At 37.9% G+C, this 20,897-nt stretch overlaps 1 protein-coding gene across 4 annotated transcripts in view; it reads right to left on the reverse strand.

The window, feature by feature from the left end:
• Window positions 1-20,897, reverse strand: part of SBF2 (SET binding factor 2) — a 430,203-nt gene that overhangs the window by 8,650 nt on the left and 400,656 nt on the right. For all 4 annotated transcript variants that reach the window (XM_031941976.1, XM_031941975.1, XM_031941974.1 and 1 more), the window contains 4 exons: window positions 14,512-14,638; window positions 3,252-3,379; window positions 1,604-1,837; window positions 474-578 (listed from right to left, as the gene is read on the reverse strand). In XM_031941976.1, the coding sequence (XP_031797836.1) occupies window positions 474-578; window positions 1,604-1,837; window positions 3,252-3,379; window positions 14,512-14,638 (594 nt within the window). The remainder of the gene's footprint in view (window positions 1-473; window positions 579-1,603; window positions 1,838-3,251; window positions 3,380-14,511; window positions 14,639-20,897) is intronic.

A 20,897-nucleotide genomic window follows, 5' to 3' on the forward strand; every position in this document is an offset into this window, starting at 1 on the left:
GGCATTTATATAGTATTTTAAAGCTTGTACATTAGACAGTCCAGCCAGCTGTGAGAGCCCAGATTTAACATGATGGGGCCCTGGCCAGGATGTGGCAGCGTCAGAGGAGAAAAGGAAGTAAGTGAGTGAGTGAGTATGTGTGTGTGTGTGTGTGTGTGTGGGGGGGGGCAGAAATGACAGGACTTGGCAACTGACTAATAATGGGGGCTGTGCATGATGAGTTGAGGATGACACCTAGATTGGGAGTCTAGGTCCACAGTAATAACAGCCATGACAATAACAGGAAGGTGAGGAAGAAGGCAGGTTTTTTTGGAAAGTTAATGAGTTCAGTTTTGGAGATGTCTCTGTGATGGAGTCCAGAGTTCAGGCTGCCTCACTTTCAAAAATCCCATATATAGAGATTTAAAAAATGATGGTCCAGAAGATGTGTAAACAAGGTAGACACATGAAGGTACTTGCTTGGACGCACTTACTTGGTCTTGTCTTGTATCCTCCTTAAGATTCACGCTCACTCTTTCCCACAGCTGCTGCCATCTTTCTGGGGTTTGGTTCAATTTGAGTTCTAACCTTTCAATTTCCTGTAGTCAAGGAAAAGGAGTTTGGGGGATGTCAGTATTTCAGGTTGATTCATTAGTTGTATCATATTTATATTTAGGGCTCTGGCATTAGAACCCAATATCTGTGTTATTTCTAAATGGCAACAAGGGAGGGAAATGAAACAGGGTCTTTGCTTGGCCCCCAAAGCCAAGGTTTCTCTGGTCTAGAAAGTGAGACTTCCTTATGCTTACATACATAAACTGATGTTTAACAATGGAAAACAAAGCCTTTTAATGATCAAAAGGGCTTAGATAATAAAAGATGAAAAAGCTTCTCCCAAACCATCATGGAGTTTTGGGGTCTGACTCTCTTGGAGCATCCCTGCTACAATTGGCAAAACAAATCCTCCAGGATAAAGGCCTAGAATGGGAAATATGGATGAGCAATACCTCCACAGGTATGAGGGAATATGTCCTTAATGGTCAGCAGTGTCCAGGAGTAGTGTCACAGACACAGGCAGTTATATACCTGGAGTTTACTCTATTTCCAAATGTTTCTTGGCAGAAACTGAGTTTATCTGGGAATATTCTTCCAGTGGAAGGCAGCTAGGAGATGATCATAGACATAAAATCCTTTCTCCTTACAAAGGAAGGGAGGTTCTTATTGGGGGTATTTATGACGACTCTTGCATATTTCACGGAATTATGCTACAGAATTGGCTTTGCTGGGTCCCAGCTATATAGCCAGATTGCTAATTTTAACAGAGACCAGTTATTACTCTAGCAGTGACATCAGGCTACACACACTTTGCCAGCTCCACTTTTTCCCACGACAGTGTTTCTAAACAAAACTGGCTTTCCTGGTATACTTTGTGGCCCTGCTAGAGCACTTCATTGAGTAACAAGAGCGATGTGCACATTTGCTCATGAGAACAACAGAAACCCCAGGTCCAAGGGCAACCGGGGCACAGAGAAAGGCCCCCCAGCCCCCGGCTCTCGCTGGGTCCAGGCCCAGGCTTCTGATCCGAGCAGCTTCAGAGCCGGCGCTTTGGGAGAGGCGGACTTACGTTGAAGAGGCTGGTGATGGCGTCGGGCTGCACCCTGCTGACGTCATCATAGCAGGGCCACACTATTCTCCTCTTGCTCTGTGGCCCCAGCCCGTCCGCTTGGTCAGCTTCTTCATACGGTGTGGACTTCGTTGGGAGCATTGTCCAGTCATAAGAAGGCCCCGTGGACAGCGTTTCCTCCATGTAGTAATCCCACTTCTTGAGGCTGGAGATGTTTATATTGGGCTTTAGCACCTGTTGGAATGGAACATTACAATTCATGCCCCTCTCTGGAGGCTGAGGTTTTCACCATCCCATTCACCAGCCCCTCCATACCCACATGGGGGCTCCAGCTTTGGGTGGTAATATTTGTGTTCTTTCAAAAGTGTTGGAATCAACCCAGATCACTGGGCCCACTAGCTTGGGCAGAAATGCCCCCCCCATACCAATCCCAGCGACCCGACTTTCCTAAGCAATTCATCTAAAAGCACACATTAACAACCGCCCAGGAGTCGAGCCAGAGGAAGGAGTGAGCCCTTCATCTGTTTTTTCCCTTGTACATGATTCCTGGGCATGAGAACTGTCTTCCTGACCTTGAGTTCTGTCTTCCACGACAGCTTCAGGGGCTAGGTCTATGTTCCAAACGTGTTTGCTGCCGTAATAAGCCTTTACAGCCCTGCTGTTATATGACTGCACTGAACTTTCTTCACAGATGATTTAGACTTTCATCCTGAACTAAAGCTGGTGAATTGGGCCACTTTACTTCCACCCATGCATGCAAACTGCTTCTTCCTCCTTTTCAGGTCCTAAACTGATCTTGACCTTTTCAAGCTTCATTCGCTTCCAGTGACAGTATTCTGGGCTGAGGGAGCTGGTCCAGAAGGAACACAGCATGGACGTCCACAAGTTTTCATACTTCAGTCCTAATCCTCCCAGAATTCTCCTTCTATGATGAATCCTCTCATCTTCTCAGTCTGTCTGCATAAAGGATGATCTGCTCTCCCCCTGCCCCCCTGCCCCTTATTAAGGCAGTTATCCTTCCTTGAACCTTCTCTAGTTTCATGTTCTTTCTTGAGGAGAGACTTCCAGGACTTCCCTTAGAACTCTAGATAGGGACATACCACGATTCTGCACTAGTGTAGGGTTGCTCTGCTTGATAAAAGCTCAACATCTGGCTAGCCCATGTGGATTTAATACTAAAGCCTCGTTTGCAATGGTTAGTTCTCCTAGGTCCTTTTGGGGAGTTCAGATACTATCTTAGAGGAGAGGAGTTTGGTTTATTTTCCCCTTACTGCTTTACTTTGCATTTAGAAACACAAACTCAGCTGCCCCTTTTTATCTCACACATGCATCTTCTCAAGATCTTCCCCAAGTTTTTCTATCTCGAGCATGTCTTCTTTTGGGTGATTGATTAAAAAGCCCAATAAGACCAGATGTGGTATTATTCCTTTTTGTTTCCTGTTTCTAAATCAGAAAAGTTCTTTTTCTGACAAAACAGTTTCCTTATCCCCTGCCCCAAACCATCCCAAGGTGCCTTTGGTGTATAACTTTTATGAACTAAATATGAGCTAAATAGATTATTTTCAGTTTATATTACTTTCAACTCAGCAAAACATTAACTCCAAAGTAACATTACAAAAAATCAAACAAGAATGATTTCTCGGAGTACCTCTGTTTCCACTGGTGCATAGAAGTAATTAAAAAAAATGGGACTCCTCTTGTGCATCCTCTCAATACACTCCCAAATGCAAATTCCCTTTTTGGCATGCTTCTCTCCTTTATCTTCAAACAGTGTTCCTTAAAAACATCACAAAAATAACAGACCAAATGAAGTTTAGGGATAAAAATGTGAGGTAAGAAAAGGGAGTCAATCAGTAAACATTCAATGAACACCTACTATGTGCCAGCCATCTGCTAAGTGCCAGCAAATGCTCTCAAGTCTTAAAACCAAGGAAATTTTATAGAAATGAAAATGACAGTTTTAGTAGATAGATAGGAATGAAAAAATTATAAGAGGTTTGATGGAAAGAACACTGAATTTGGAGAAAAAGGATTTGACCCATCTCTCACTACTTATGTGACCTGGGCAAGTCATTTACCTCTTCTGGCTTCAATTTCCTCAATCCTCTCAATGAGGGGGATTGATTGCAAAGACAACTCCTAAAGAGTTAAGAATGCTAATCTACAAAATGATCAATTAGGATTCCAGAGGACAGAGGGTGAATCCCATGATTCACCTTTTGACAAGGAAGTCACTTGGGGCACAGACTGCAATAAGTATTTTTTGATCACAGACAATTTGGGAATTTATTTTGCTCAACTGTAAATTATTTATAAAATGGTTATCTTTTTATCTTCTAATGGTGGTAGAGGCAGAGAAAATAGATTAAGTGATTTTTTTTTTTTAAAATAGGGTAGGTAGTAGGACTCAGTGACCACTAAGCACCCTTCCAGTTCTCAATATACAATGTGCTGGCTCTTAACCACAGGCTGGCTGAACCTCAGCCCTGAGCACCGCTGTTCGGACTGGCAACTGCTTGTCCAGGACCCTGACCCAGGCTTGCTTCACTTTACTCCTTCCTCTCTGGTCAGTTTCCCCACAGTCTCTCCAGTCACCCTGCCTTAGACCAAGTATCCACATCCTTAAACCCCCACTCCTGGAACCATGATCGGATCCTAGAGAAGGTCTATTGATTTAGTCATCTGGGATCTTACTGATCATCCCTATAACTTTCCAGACCAATATCTCTTTTTTAAATTTTTTTTTAGGTTTTTTTTTCTTTTCTTTTTTTTTTTTTTTTAAATTTAATAGCCTTTTATTTACAGGATATATGCATGGGTAACTTTACAGCATTAACAATTGCCAAACCTCTTGTTCCAATTTTTCACCTCTTACCTCCCCCCCACCCTAGATGGCAGGATGACTACTAGATGTTAAATATATTAAAATATAAATTAGATACACAATAAGTATACCCGACCAAAACGTTATTTTGCTGTAGAAAAAGAATCAGACTCTGAAATATTGTACAATTAGCTTGTGAAGGAAATCAAAAATGCAGGTGGGCATAAATATAGGGATTGGGAATTCAATGTAATGGTTTTAGTCATCTCCCAGAGTTCTTTTTCTGGGCATAGCTAGTTCAGTTCATTACTGTTCCATGAGAAATGATTTGGTTGATCTCGTTGCTGAGGATGGCCTGATCCATCAGAACTGGTCATCATATAGTATTGTTGTTGAAGTATATAATGATCTCCTGGTCCTGCTCATTTCACTCAGCATCAGTTCATGTAAGTCTCTCAGGCCTTTCTGAAATTATCCTGTTGGTCATTTCTTAAGAACAGTAATATTCCATAATTTTCATATACCACAATTTATTCAACCATTTCCAACTGATGGACATCCATTCAGTTTCAGTTTTAGCCACTACAAAAGGGCTGCCACAAACATTCGTGCACATACAGGTCCCTTTCCTTCTTTATAATCTCTTTGGGATATAATCCCAGTAGTAACACTGCTGGATCAAAGGGTATGACAGTTTGATAACTTTTTGAGCATAGTTCAAACTACTCTCCAAAATGGTTGGATTAATTCACAACTCCACCAACAATGCATCAATGTCCCAGTTTTCCCATCCCCTCCAACAATCATCATTATTTTTTCCTGTCATCTTAGCCAATCTGACAGGTATGTAGTGTATCTTAGAGTTGTCTTAATTTGCATTTCTCTGATTAATAATGACTTGGAGCATCTTTTCATATGACTAGAAATAGTTTCAATTTCTTCATCTGAGAATTGTCTGTTCATATCCTTTGACCATTTTTCAATTGGATAATGGCTTGATTTTTTATAAATTAGAGTTAATTCTCTATATATTTTGGAAATGAGGCCTTTATCAGAACCTTTGACTGTAAAAATATTTTCCCAGTTAATTGCTTCCCTTCTAATCTTGTCTGCATTAGTTTTGTTTGTACAAAAACTTTTCAGTTTGGTATAATCGAAATTTTCTATTTTGTGATCAGTAAGATCTCTAGTTCTGCTTTGGTCATAAAGACCTTCCCCTTCCACAGGTCTGAGAGGTAAACTATCCTATGTTCCTCTAATTTATTAATAATTTCATTCTTTATGCCTAGGTCATGAACCCCCTTTTGACCTTATCTTGGTGTACGGCGTTAAGTATGGATCAATGCCTAGTTTCTGCCATATTAGTTTCCAATTTTCCCAGCAATTTTTATCAAACAGTAAGTTCTTATCCCAAAAGCTGGGATCTTTGGGTTTGTCAAAGACTAGGTTGCTATATTTGTTGACTGTTTTATCCCTTGAACCTAATCTATTCCACTGATCAACTAATCTATTCCTTAGCCAATACCAAATAGTTTTGGTAACTGCTGCTCTATAATATAATTTTAGATCTGCAGACCAATATCTCATTGGTCATCATCCCTCTCTTTCTCAATGGAACATAAACTCCTTGAGGAGAGGAATTATTGTATTTATATCCCCAGCACTTAGCACCATGCTTGGCACAAAGAAAGCTTTAAATAAATGTTCATTCATTCATAGAAACTCAAAAGTCTCAGAGCTGGAAGGGTCCTGAGAGTTTTACCAGTCTAATCTACCCTGAACAAGAATTATCTCTACAATGTTTCCAATAAGTGGTCATCTAATCCTTGTTTAGAGTAGGATATTCGGACTTCCCTAAAACAGCTAATTCTAATAAAGTTTTTCCTTAAAATGAAGTTTGAAAGTATATTCCTTGCATCCTTTACTTAGTGTTTCTAGTTCTGCTTTCTGGAATCATGAAGAATGAACTTGATTCAGTTTTTGCATGTTATTCTTTCAAATATTTTAAGATAATTATGACATCTTTTCTCCTCCAGATTGAATGTCCCCATCCTTCAACTAATCCTAATATGACATTAATTCAAGGCCTTCTATCATGCTATTGACCCTCTGTTGGATACTCTCCAACTTATCAATGCCCTTCCTAAAATGTGGTACCCGTTTATTCCTATCAGATTTCTTGGCCGTTTCCAAATTCTGCTGCCTGTACTTTAGCCATTTTCCTCATCCCATTCTTTCCCAAACTTTGACTGTGCCCTTAGGGCTCTGAGCTCTTACAGATTATAAGTTTCTAACAGTGAGTTATTGTGCCACTTTCTCAATTAATCTACCTTAAATATAACCCTCCTCTTTGTCATGTTTCGTCTTCCTCCAAAAAAATGGACTGCTTGGGGGAGCAAGGCATAGTGGGTCGCAGTAGATAGAGCACCACCCCTGAAGTCAGGAAGACCTGAGTTCAAATCTGGTCTCAGACTCTTAACCTTCCTAGCTGTGTGACCCCGGGGAAGTCACTTAACCTCAATTGCCTCAGGGAAAAAAAAAAGAGGAAAAAAAATGTACTGCTCATTTGTATCTCTATCTCTAGCATTTGACACAATGAATGGTATATGCTTTTTTTGACTTTTTTTTCCAGTTCCAAATTCTTTTTCCTTTCTCTCCCCCACATAATGAAAAGACAAGAAAAACAAAGCCAAACATGTGTTGTCATACAAAAGAAATTTATGCATTAGCCATGTTTTTTTAAAAAATTGAAAAGAAAAAAAGGCAAAAAGAAGGAACATATGATTTTGTCCGTATTCAGAGTCTAGCAGTTCTCTAGAAACTTTTGGGTACATTTTCAAAGAGTTTTCCAGAATAGTTGAATGGAGTTCACAACTCCATTCACAGGGACCATTTTCCCAAATCCTCTCCATCATTTGTCATTTCAGTTTACCTGATGAGAGATGGTACCCCAGAATTGTTTCCTCTAGTTATTGATTTAGAGCATGCTTTACTTATTGCTAGTGATAGTTTTGATTTCTTCCCCTGAAAACTGCTTTATTCAAATATCTTGACCATCTATTAACTGGGTAATTGTTCCTGTAAATATGATTGTGTTCTCCACATATTTTAGAATATTTTTATCAAAGAAACTTATTGCAAAGATTTCTCCCCAGCCTCCTGCTTTTCTTTTAATTTTAGCTGTGTTGGTTTGGTATGTGCAAAATCTTCTTAATTTTGTGCAATCAAAATTATTCATTTTACTTTCTGTGAACTTAAAAAAAGTCATGAGTCATGAAATCTCTTTTGGTCATGAAATCTTCCTATGTCCATCAATCTGACAGGTAATTTCTCCTTTGCTCCACTAATTTGCTTATGATAGCACCTTTTATGTATAAGTTAAGAGCCCATTTTGAACTTTATGTTTGTATACATTATGAGATGTTGGTTTTTGCCTACTAATATCTAGTTTATTTCCCAGGTTTCCTAATAGTTTGTGTCAAAGCATGAATTTATATCCCAACGATTGAAATCTTTGGTTTATCAAAGAAAGGCTAGGTTATTATGCTCATTTGCTTTTGAATACTCTGTACCTAAATTGTGCTGATTAGCAGCTCTATTTCTCACCTAGTACCAAACTGTTTTGATGGTTATAACTTTGTAGTATTATATGAGATCTGATAATGTTATATCTCTTTCCTTCCCATTTTTTCATTAATTCCCTTAATATTCTTGACTTTTTGTTTCTCCAGATGAATGCTACTTTTTCTAGCTTAATAAAATAATTATTTGGTGGTTTAATTAGTATGGTATTGAATAAATAAATTTAAGTGGCACTGTTTTTTTTAAATTGTATTGATTCAACCTACTCATGAGCTAATATTTACTGTTATTTAACTCTATCTTTATTTGTGTAATGAGTGTTTTATAATTATTCATACACTGTGCAGTTATTTTAAATAAAATTTCTCATCCTACCTCTTCCTGGTGGATTTTCTAGTAATATACAGAAATGTTGATATTTCTGTGGATTTGTCTTATATACTGCAATTTTTGATAGTTATTGTTTAAATATTTTTAGATGATTCTCTAGTGTTGTCAAAATAACCCATCATATTATCTGCAAAAGTAGTACTTTTATTTTTTCTTTTCACATGCTTATTCCTTCAGTTTTATTCTTATCTAGCTTTTCTGATATAATATTGAATAGTAATAGTAGGAAGGATATCCTTGCTTTGCCCCTGATCTTATTGGGAAGAATTCTAATTTATCTCTTTTACAAATAATGTTATTCTTTGTTTTAAATAGATGTTATCTTTTGATGAAAGTTTTGTTTATTCCTGTGATTTCCAGTATTTTTAATAGGACCCATTATTGCATTTTCTCAAAAGTCTTTTCTAAATCTATTGGAATAATGTTATTTTTGTTATGACTTCATATCTTTCCCCTTTCCTTTCCCCTTCCCCTTCTCCTTCTTCCTCTTCTTTTTCTTCTGATTTTTGACTTTGTTTTATTATTTCTTGATGTCTCATGGAGTCATTCTCTTCCATTTATCCAATTCTAATTTTTAAGGAGTTTTTTTTTTTTTTTTTTTTTTTTTTTTTTTTTTTTGGTAATGTTCTGAATCTGTTTTGCAAAGCTGGTAATTCTCTTTTCATTTTTTTTTTTTTTTGCATAGTTCTCATTTCTTGTCCCACTTTTCACTCTATTGCACTTATATTTTTTAAGTAAATTTCTTTTTGCTTTAAAAAATATTGCTCATTTTCAACTTTTCTAAGAATTTTTGTTGAGTCTTGCATCTGTGTTTGTGTCTTGAGCTTCCCTGTCACGATAGCATGAAGACTGCAGGGTATAAATAAAGTACTTATAAAATACATTATAATGTAATTTCCTTGAAAGTTAGGACTACTGTTATAGCTTTTGTATCCTTAGTATAGTGTTTGGCACCATAGAAAGAACTTAATGTTTACTGATTTGACATGAACTGGAGATAAAAAACTTAAAAATTTATTTCATATAAATTTTACTTTGCTTACATAGTACGATAAATATAATCTTAGCAAAATGAACAAAGTTTGCTCATTACATGTAAGGAACTAACTTCAAAATGTGATTTCCTGACCCAGGTTTGGGTCTGTTGGGTTGTGAGTAGTTGAATTCCAGTAGCTAGCTGCTGGACTCAGTCACTGTTAACCCACTGGGAGGCTTTACAGGGTCCGAGAGACTGAATTGCTTGATTCCCCTTTGCTCTTTGTTTCTTGGCCTAGTTATTCTACTGCAGGCCTATGTGTAAGGCTAAATGTTAAAATGAGTCCCCTCTCTGCTCTTGGGCTCAGAGCTATACTGCTAAGTTTTTGGAATTTGTTCCATGTTCCATACAAAGACTTTACCTCTTGCTTGCAAATGTACCTCTTTACTCTGGAAATGTGACCCAGAACTGGATAATGGGTAACAAAGCTGCCAGACAACACTTGTTCCTGCTCCCAGTGTTGCTTAATGGTCTTTCTCTGCCCACATGTTTACCCCCCAAGGTGTTCAGTCTCAACCCTCTTACACTTTCCATGTATGCTAGAATGTTCCCCACTGCTGCTTTTCCTGGCAGTGTCTGCAGAACTAACTTCTCAAAACTGTTAGAGCCTGGAAAAGTGTCTTAGTCTGGCTTTTTCTTGCCTTTCCTGATCATAATTCACTCCACTGTGTTTTCTAGGCTGTTGTAGAGAATGTATATTAGGTGAGCCAGGCAAAAATACTGGCTCTTACTCCATCCCATCTAGTTTTTAAAAATGCTTCTTTATTCACTCCTTATATTTCACCTTATTTTGAATCAGGTCTATATTCTAGCTTGCAAAAATCTTTTTGGGTCCTGGTTGTTATCTAATGTGTTAGTTATCCTTTAGGTTATTTCCAAATGTGATGAGCATGCTACCTGCTTCTATCCACATCACTGATGTGGGCTGAGCCTAGGCTCCTGAAGAATTTTATGAGAGATCTCTTTCCAAGTTGATAATCAGATCCTTAATGACTGCTCTTTGAGTCTAGCCATTCAACCAGTTCTACATCTATTAAATGATGCTACCATCTGCTCTATTTTATTCCGTCTTGTTCAGTACCATGAGAACCTTTGTCAAATGCTTTGCTAATTTCTAGGCAAATTAAATTATATCTACAAGTAGTTCCCTCATCTCTCAGTCCAGTAGTCTTGTCCAAACAACCAAAAAACCCCAAAAGGAAATGAAGTTAGTCTGGCATGGCCTGTGATTCAGAGAGCCATGTTGACTGTGAGCCCTGCTTCCTTTTTTAGGTGTTCACTCCTCTTCTAATACAATATCTTTCACGTTTGACAGGAATTGAAGTCAAGCTCACTGGTCTAAAATATGCAAACTCTACTCTTTTCTCTTTGTTGAATATCGGAATAATGTGCAATCATCTGCTGCACCCTACATAATTAGAGTTTTTCCCCCAGTCTGTACTTGTCAGACACAAAACTATTTTAAGGAATTTTCTTAATTGTTTAGCCATTTATATAATACACCTTAAATAATGACCATGGTGACTTCAGATGATAGAGAATAGGTGTGGTTTCAATCTTGAAGCACCAAACTTAAAGAAAGGTGATAAAGACCTATTTGGAGACGGAAGACCACTTCAGCATGCTTGGTGCAGCTCTTTTATATATCCTAATGAATAAGTCTGTAAGAAGATTGGACACTTTGGAGACTGGGATCAAAAGCCAGAATTTTCTTCAGATATTTTGGTTCCTTGATAATTAAGAATGGTGCCTCATCTAGGAGGAACCTCTTGCTATGGTATGGTTCCAATGACTCAAGTCAACAAACAAATTTATTCATTTATCAGAAAGGAGTGGCTGAAGTTTGTTTTAAAATTCCTGCTCTGCTCGATTACCTGAAAGCTACACCAAATACACTATGATTGACTGGACTTCATTTAGCCACAAGGAATGAACTTAATTCATTCAGCCTTAAAGAAGGGAGAGATCAGGGAATGTTCCTGCCCACCATGTCATACTACATGTGGGATATCATTAATCCAAACTGACTGTGGTCATTTTTTGGGGGAAAAGTGTTGGAGCTGGATTTGAAGTTACAATATCCTGCCTCTCATTCCCTAACAGAAGCTCCTCCCCTTCAGGACATGATATTTGCTGGTAATAGTTGGTGAGTGAGATGAAAGTCAGGAAACTTAAAACAAAAATGGCAGCTGGATCACACATTCTTTTACATTACCAACACCTTTGGTAATACTTAAAGTATTTGGGTATGTAGGGTTTTATATATGTTAGTACATGATCAAGTCTTTAATACTCTAATGCATAATTATATGGATGGGATTTCTGACTCTTATTCTTTTTAAAAATAGTATTTAATTATTTTTAAATACATGTAAAGACAAATTTTAACATTCATTTTTAAATAAAATGTTGAGTTCCAAATTCTTCTCCCTTTCTCTTTCCCCTCTCTCTCCCTAAGATGGTAAGCAGCTTGATATAAGCATATTATAAATATGCAAATATTTACAACATATTTCCATATTCTGACTATTACATTCTTGACAGTGGTCAAATATATTGTATTCTTAAAACACAATTATTCTCTAAACTCTTTACAAAGAGGACTGAGAGAAGTAGTGATAAGGGGAAAGAGCAATGCAGTGGGAGTTTAAAAATTCTAAGAAGAGTTAAATATGTAGAACCATGAGAACAATGTGTTCAGGATGATCTCAATCACATAAGGGAAAATGTAAAGATTTCAGAACTCTGATTACAATGAATCAAGATTTCAGAAGACTGACTGATGGTTAAGCACATCTCCTGCCTCTTGGCAGAGAGAGAATGGACTAGCAGTGTGAAATGAGGCATACATTTTCAGACGTGGCCAATGCAATGGCTTATTTTGCTTGACCATCTTTTTTAAATTTCTTATAGGGGAGGACTCACCTTCTAGAGTGAGACAGTGGGAAGTAACAGAAATGGAAAAAGAGAAACATTAAAAAAAAAAGAAATATAGGTGAAAACACATAGGTTAGCACACTATACACACTAGCCCTGTGTGTTTACTTGGACAAGTTAGTTTTACGCTTTGGGATTATTTCCTCAGCTTGTACTAAGCAATTTTTAAGTTTACTTTCAGAATAGCCTTAAATGACAAATGTCTTTTAATTTTTAAATGGTGATGACAAGTTTTCACAAATGGCTTCACCATTCACAATAGGCTTGATGTGAACAAATAAATGTACTGTGCCTGTTTTTATGACAGAATGAATGGAAGAAAAAATATTCATTAAGCATTACCTCAAACTCTGTGCTAAGCTCTGGAGATATAAACAGAAACTCTTAGATGATTTCTGCTCATGTAGTTCCCTTTCTAATTGAAAAAAGCAGTCTATAAAAGGTTCTAGAAAGACCCAGAGATCCTAAGGGTTCTGCAGCAGGGAGGGGGGCAAGGCCCTGGAGCCCTCAGGATGCCTGAGGAGGTTCAATTAAAGGGCTAAGGGAGGAGGAAGGACAGAGGGTGAGACCTGGAGGGTCTCAGGATTCATTTGCAGAGTACAGCACGCAGCCTGGTAGCCCCCCCATCTTGCCAGGAGGACTGGAAGTGGACTCGTATCATGTCCACTGGGTAACTGGTCATGTTGCTTTTCTTTGCTGGCATTCCCGACAGGGTCTAAATGGTCCAGGGGCTGGGAGGGAAGACAAGGGGAGGCTGCCAAAACAAGCGGCCAGTTTAGTTAGTTTAAACAACCGCTCTGATTCCGCGTGGAAAGGTGAGGAATTTGTGTGCTGAAAGCAGCTTTATTCAGGCTCATCACAATATATGCTACACTTGGAAATGCTAAATGAGGCTTTCAGATCATGTTCAGGATGATCATTCTTTTAGGTGACAATGGAAATTTAAGATAGACAGACATACAGGGTGGGATCTTTGGGATGGACCATTTACCTTCTGGTGACCAAGCTTTTTTTCTGGGTTTGTTCTTCTTTTACAATTTGACTAATATGTTTTCAATGATTGCACATGTGTAACTTATACTAAATTGGCTATAGTTTCAGGAAGAGGGAGAAAGAGAATTTGGAACTCAAAATAAAAAAAATGTTAGAAATTATTCTTACACATATTTGGGAAAAAATAAAATAGTTTTTAAAAGATGGCACTCAACACATTAAACAATTAATCTAAATTTATGCCATTGGTTCTTCTACTGTTGTCCTCTCCTGGTATGCCATGTGACATGGAAGTGACCTTGAAGGCTCCACTGAGAGCCAGGATTAGTCTGTTTTGCAGTCACTTGAAGTGGAGAGACTTGCCACTAGAATAGCACCACCAAGGGATGATTATTTTTTGATCAGAGCTATTCATGAAATTATTTCTAATGGATAAAGGGGGCTGTAATTAGTACTGGTTAAGACCACAGGTCAGAGGTAATCTTAGGGAGAAGGTACTGCTAGCACTGAGGGGGACCAGGGAAGCCTTCTCATAGAAGCTGAGTCCTGTAGAAAGTTAAGAGGCAATGAAGTAGATCTTTGGTGAAACTCAAGCTCAAGTTAAGTCAATGCAACCAATAAATGTTTTCTTATTCTATCCTACAAAAGCCCCAAGTATGAATATCTGGACACTGTTAGTATACAGAAAACATATTTTTCAGCATAATTAGATCCAGAGTAACAGCATCCACGTGAAACCATAATTTCAAAGAATTAAAATACGAATTAAAAAAAACTTTTCTTTAAAATAAAATTTAAAAAATTATCCAGTGACAATTTATTTTCTTTCCTCCCCATGGTAAAAAATGATAGAGATATTCTTAACACAGATCAGTTAGCTTGAGGTACACTGGTGAATTGTTACATGCAATTAGATGATATAATGAAATGCAAAATAATCTTACTTTGTATTTGTTAGCATTGAATAGTTCTATCCCATTCTCAAGAATGAAATATTTGTCTTGAAGAACTATCTAGAACTCAAAATCCACATTTACAAGGCTAGTTTAGGGCAAACTGCTCCGCTACAAAAGTCTCTTGGCCTTGTCACAAGAAAAATACACAAACCTATGGACAGAGGTGCAAGAACGAGACACAGATACATACCATGCTCTAATCGCTCATGATCCGAGTTCAGAAGAAAGGTCTTAAAACGATTGGAGACATAGTGGAAAGCCAGGAATTTTAGGTAATACTGATTGAATTCAAATTCTGTAGGATACTGGTTGTGAACCTAGAACAAACAAAGGGAAGAGAGATCCATATGATAAAACAAAAGTTGTCACCTCATTTAATGGAAGATCTCAAAGGAGAAACTGAAACATCATTGACTGGGGTATGTTCATACCACTTGCATACAAGTGTGTCTCCACATGAACTTAGTCATCTAAATTTATTTAATCTTTAAGTAAATATTTACTGATCATCTCCTATGCACTAAGCATTGTAATAAGTTTCTCCTTTAGTAGTTAATATAGGACACAGGATATGTAAACAAATAACTAGACTATCAGGTGGAATATGACAAGTGGCACATATAGCTCTGGGTGCACACAGGTAACAAATGATGTAAGGATTTGATTTCTTTCACTGAAAAATGTTGGGCATGGATTAAAAATTTCTAAGATACCCCATAATTCTGATGGCCTATGATTTTAACAAAGAAAAAAAATCACAGTAGAGTCTGCTGATAATAGAACCTTACTTTCTCTAATGCTTTACAGATGAAAAAAGAAGTGGTTTCCAATGACATTATTACTTCTGATTCTCACAATTCTGTGAAATAAGCAGGTTATTCAAAGAAGACTTCATGGAAGATAGAAGGATTTAAGAAATTTCTTAAAATAAATGGAGGGAGGCAGTCAAGAAAGTGGAGTAAAAGAATGGAGAGTGCAGGGCCATGCAGATTGTGCCCTGTGGACAGGACTTCTCTGCATTGCCCATGGTCAGTTCTGGGTTACAATCCCAGGTTAAACACGCCAGGGGAGCAGCGACTACCCTCTTCTTAGATCATACTAGTTTGGAAGAATTATTACCTTGCAGACTCTCAGCTAGCTCTGGAAATGGTGGTATAAAAAACTGAAGTCTGGTACAATGACCCCTTCAGGGCTGGGGGAGGAGTCCAACTTTAACATAAAGTTGGACAGCAATTAAAAGAGATAAGCAGGAAAAAGCTTGCTAAAAGGTAGAAAAGACAATGAAGTAATATTAATACTAAACATACCTACACAAAAATTGCCCCTGTATTGGTGCTTTAAAACCTCACAATCAAATGCAGAAAAACAGAAATATTAAATACATTCTTTTCAGATCATTCAATAAAGAGCTTTTGAAACATAAATTAAAAATTAAATGGAAACTAAATAATCTAATCATAAAGAATAAGTGGGTCAAAAGACAAATTATGAAAACAATCAATAACTTCATTAAAAAGAATGATAACAATGAGACAAATATACCAGACTTTATAGAAGAAAATTTATATCTTCAAATGCTTATATCAATAAAATAGTAAAAACAAAGAAAGAAAATTATAAGCCAATTTCCCTAATGAATATCAATTCAATAATTTTCAATAAAAGACTAGCAAGGAGATTACAGCAATATATCATTCATATACTATGATCAGGTGGGATTTATACTAGGAATTCAGGGTTGGTCATTGTTTGTAATGAAATTAATTGTTCTGTCCTTAACAAGAAAATGATCATTTTTGTGTAGGTGCCATGTATTACTAAGAAAAAGGTATATTCCTTTCTCTGTCATTCAATTTTTTTCCAGAGGGCTATTATAACTAACTTTTGTAGAATTCTATTCACTTCCGTAACTTCTTTGTTTATTTTTGGTTAGATTTATCTAGCTCTGAGAGGGAAAATTTGAGGCTCCCTCCAGTACAGTTTTATTATACTTATTTAACTTCTTTAAAAATGTGGATACTATACCATTTTGACACACATATATGTTTAATGATATTACTTCATTGTCTGCGGCACCTTTTAGCAAGATGTAGTTTCCTTCCTTATCTCTTTTAATTAGATATATTCTTGTTTTTGCTTTTTCTGATCCTTGCTTTTTTTTAACTTCAGCTGAAGCATAATAAATTCTGCTTCAGTTCGTTACCTTTACTGTGTGTTTTTCTGCTTCAGGTATGTTTCTTGTAAGCAATGCTTCTGTTTTATGGGTGAATTCATCCCATTTATATTCATAGTTATGTTAACTGTGTATTTTTTCTCTTCCTATATCCCCCCATTTATCTCTCCTTTTATGCTGTCCCTCTTCAAAATCATTTTGTTTTTGAACACTACTTATCCCAATCTGCTCTCCCTTCCCCTTCTTCTATTACCCTTCTGTCCTATTCAATAAGTTTCTATACTCAAGTGCTGCTGAATTAAACAGAGGATGACAGCTATGGTGAGGGGTCAGGAAACCAGGAATATTTATCTTGGAATGAGTGATTTAACAAAAAATCATTTATTAAGCATTTAGAATCTACCAAGCATGGTAGATATAAACAGAAAAGTAAGAGAGTCATTGATCAAGAGAAGCTGTACACTCTTAATGGAAACAACAAGTTTAGGAGGAGATCATCTGCAGGATAGATAGCCAAGTCTCTGAATCTTAAAGGTGCATTAGTGAGGTGATATAAAGACTTAGGGGTCCTCAGGGAATAGTGGTAGGTAGGATGGTTGTACTCAAGGGACTAGAAGGTACAACCATATAGAAACTGGCAAGGCCTGGAGGTCATTCACCTTAAGCAAAAGAAATTTAATTGGTGACGCCTGGCTTATGCAAGCACTGTGAACGGCCATATCTATCCTGCAGGATGGAGAATTTTAAGAAATGCGGACCACCAAAAGACATGACAATTTTCATCAAATATCTAAGAGGGCAGTCAAATATTAATGCTGGAAAGGACTTTAGAAATAAATACCTTCAACTCCCTGTTTTTACAAAGGAAGAAATTGAGATTCTGAGAGAACTGACTTGTTCATAACTAGTTAGTAGCCAAAATGGGATTTGAAACCAGAGCTCCTAACTTCCAATTTAGTGTTTTTATTTCTCACAAGTTACACCTTCTGTGCTTCTTGTGAGAGCTGACTGTAGGCCAAAAGATAGGAATTTTAGGAATGCAGTCTGTCAAACAGAGAGATGTCTTTTCAAAAGGGGCACTTTCTGGGGGCAGCCTGGCAGGGTCAGATGTTGGCTTTTTCAAGATGGGGAGACCTGAGCATGACTGGATGTAAAGAGGAAAAAGTCAATGAGGAGACTGAAGATAAAAGAGAGGAAAGGAAAAGAGAATGAGAGGAACAAAGTCCTAGAGGAGATGGGAGGGGAGAGGGTCAAAGGCAATCGGAAAATGGCTAGTCTTGAAAAAGAGGAGGGAAGGAAGAAAGAGATAAAGGCGGAGATAGATGAAGTGGAGAGGGGAGAAGGTGAAACAAATCACAGCTGGCCTTAATTTTTTTTTTTTTTCCGTAAAAGACAAGGTTATTTGCCAAGACTAAGGATGTAGGAGGTAGTGGGGACTGGAGAAAGATTGAGAATTTTAGAATAGTCAATAAAGGGATTTTGCTAAGGGTTCTGGGATTTGCAAAGATTAAATATTCAAAGTTATATTTGGAAGGCAATCTGGCAGAAGATGGGTTAGTTTCTAGGATTCAAATGATATGACTATAGAGATGATATATTCTCTAATTCTTCCAGGACTAAGGGGAGAGAGAGGGAGGGAAAGAGAGAAAGAAAGACAGAGAAAGAGAGAGAGAGGCAGACAAAGAGAAACACAAAGGGAGAAGGGGAGAGACAGAAGGAGAGAGAGGAGAGGACGAGAAAGAAAAACAGAGAGAGAGAGAGAGAGAGAGAGAGAGAGAGAGAGAGAGAAAGAGAGAGAAAGAGGGAGAAGGACGAAGGGAGGGAGGGAGAGAGAAAAGGAGAAGGAGAGGGTGAGGGAACATCCAACTCTAGCTTTATTCTGCTTAAGCCAAAAAATATTTTTGTTGGAAGCTAGGACATCTTTGGCTAGATGAATAAAGTTCCAATCATAATTTTACTCTATTAAAAAGCTGTTTCAAATTAGCACTACAGTTGGAATTTTCAAAAAGCATTTGTAAAAGTCAACTTTGTTCTTTAAGTTGATCATCTCCAAAATGCATCTTGCATCAAATATATTCAATTGTATTTTGCAAGCCAAGGTAAACTTGGCACTTTATAGTATGTTAATTACTCCAAAAGGAAGCAGGAATTCCAAGTCATGTATACTGTTCTTCATGTTGTTTGCCATAATTTACATAGCTGAATCTTAATTTCCTACAGTGAAGAAAGGTGCATTCAACATGTTCTTAGCCTGTTTGTTAACCGGATTCTTGATAAAATGCTCATAATTTATCTAGAAAAACATGGAGTTCAGGAAGCAGCAATAAGAGAACAGTCAGGCCCCTAGCCTGTCAAGCCCCAGATTAATTGCACAGCTGGACAGTCAGCCACCATTCTAGTTAGCTGCCCAGATGTCCCATGTGCATGGACAGGATAAGGTGACTGAAGAAACAAGGCCATAACTCCCTGTTAAGTTGTTAGTAGAATGAATGGAAAAAAGTCCTTGATTTGGGAGTTAGAAGATCCAGGATCTGTTCCCAGCTCTGCCACAAAGTTGCTCTATGCAAATCACTTGACCTTTCTGGGCCTTAACTTTCTCTGTTAAAAGGAGGGATTGTACACAATGATCTCTAGATTAGACCAAATTCCGATACTATGGACATGCTTGAGAAGCAACAAACTATGAAGACTGGGTGCACATGAACAGAACTTAGTGTTCTAATCCTATAAAACTCACTCAAATTAACTTGGAGTGATTTAATAATATGCAAATTGTCCTACTGCAAAGTAATTCGGCATAACTGGTAAGCAGTCCTTATCACACGACTGTAATTAGCATCGTCCTTAGGTTCTCCCTTCCTCGTTAACATTCAGGTTGACAGTTTGCCTCCATATGAGATAGAATCTCATTCCAAATGCCCGAGATATACTGACATTTGGACCTGGGCATCCAAGACAGAAGCTCTAGATCTGATTCTCTAATGCCTGAGCCTGCACTTCTGCATCCCCAGGACAGCAGCGAACTCCAAGTCCTGTGTGGTTCTTCAGCAATACCCCTGGATGTCAAGGAGCCTGGCTGGCCAGGGGCCGCGGGCATTGCGTTCAGAAAAAGTCTACCTGCTTTTGGGAAAGAAGTCATTGCCCCAACTTAGCTGGTGGGCTTCCTGCAGATTCCTGCCAGTGGAAACACCAATATTCTGTACTTCACTGGGTGAACAAACCAGTAGCTGACAGCCATCAGAAATCAGACTTGTAATCAGGCTTTGAAATTCTTACTATAAACAAAACACTTTTTCTCCATTTGTTCTAAATTGAATATGTCCTTACAAGTACCAGGCTTTGTTAAGTTCAAAGATGGCTCTATGTGGTTTCAAAGAAAATTGTCAGAACTGGACTGTGAAAGCATTTCAGTGACGACTCCTAATATAGAAGGAAAATAGTATCTCAGTTCTTTAATAAATATAGTAAAGTGGATTTGGGGGAACTCTGTGTTTTTACATCATTTCTGATGGACTATTGTATCATTAAGTACTTTCCTAAAGTGAGAGGCCAAGATGATGGAGAGATGGACAACTAATGAATCCCATCAAATTAAAATGGAATTCTCACCCTGGGGATCTATCATGATATTGGAAGTACAGACTTCAAGCTACAGATCATTTCAGAAAAGATGACAATCCAGTGTAGAGGACTAATGTGGCCCGGGAGAAGGAGCCACAGACTTGGAACTAGACGTCCTGGGTCTGGACCCCAGGGCTAATACCGAGCAGCTGTGCATCTTCCCAGCTCCGGACTGTGGCCATTCAGGGGACTGTACCAGAGAGCTTCTTTGAAGCTAGGCCATTCTGGGACTCCAACTGTGGACCAGGAAGACATGAAACTGCTATGATTTGTTCTCCTTTGACCAAGTAAAGGAAGATGTTCTGTTCAGAAGCTCAGTCTGGATTAGCCATGTTTGCATAGGCTGATAGCTGAAAAGTGAGACACAGGATTAGTGTTTGTTCCACTTCCACTCCTTATGTCCCATCTGGAAGTGTCTCAGAGGAGCCCAAATCTGCATTCCCATCTTCCAGTTTAGCTGACACCTCATGAAATCAAACCTTGAATGGAGCGGATTACATCCTTACTTTTTTGAATGGCCTTAATTAGACTGCTGGCATTTGGTAACTATTTCTATAGATACCCTGGTGAGTCAGTTCCATCAGAGTTTAGAATAAAAAATGTACCATCGTTATGGCTTTCTCCAGATTTGTCCTGGAAGCATGTCAGAATTCCAAGGGAGATACGCTCAGAGAAAACAGATTCCCTGATAAGGTAGGCCTTTTACAGGCATATATTTGGAAAGCAAGCTACTGTACTGATTGGCTCTTGGTGCTTGGGTGATTGTTCTTTTGATTTGAGCT

Source organism: Sarcophilus harrisii, chromosome 6, assembly GCF_902635505.1.
Source record: "Sarcophilus harrisii chromosome 6, mSarHar1.11, whole genome shotgun sequence".
NCBI lineage: Eukaryota > Metazoa > Chordata > Mammalia > Dasyuromorphia > Dasyuridae > Sarcophilus > Sarcophilus harrisii.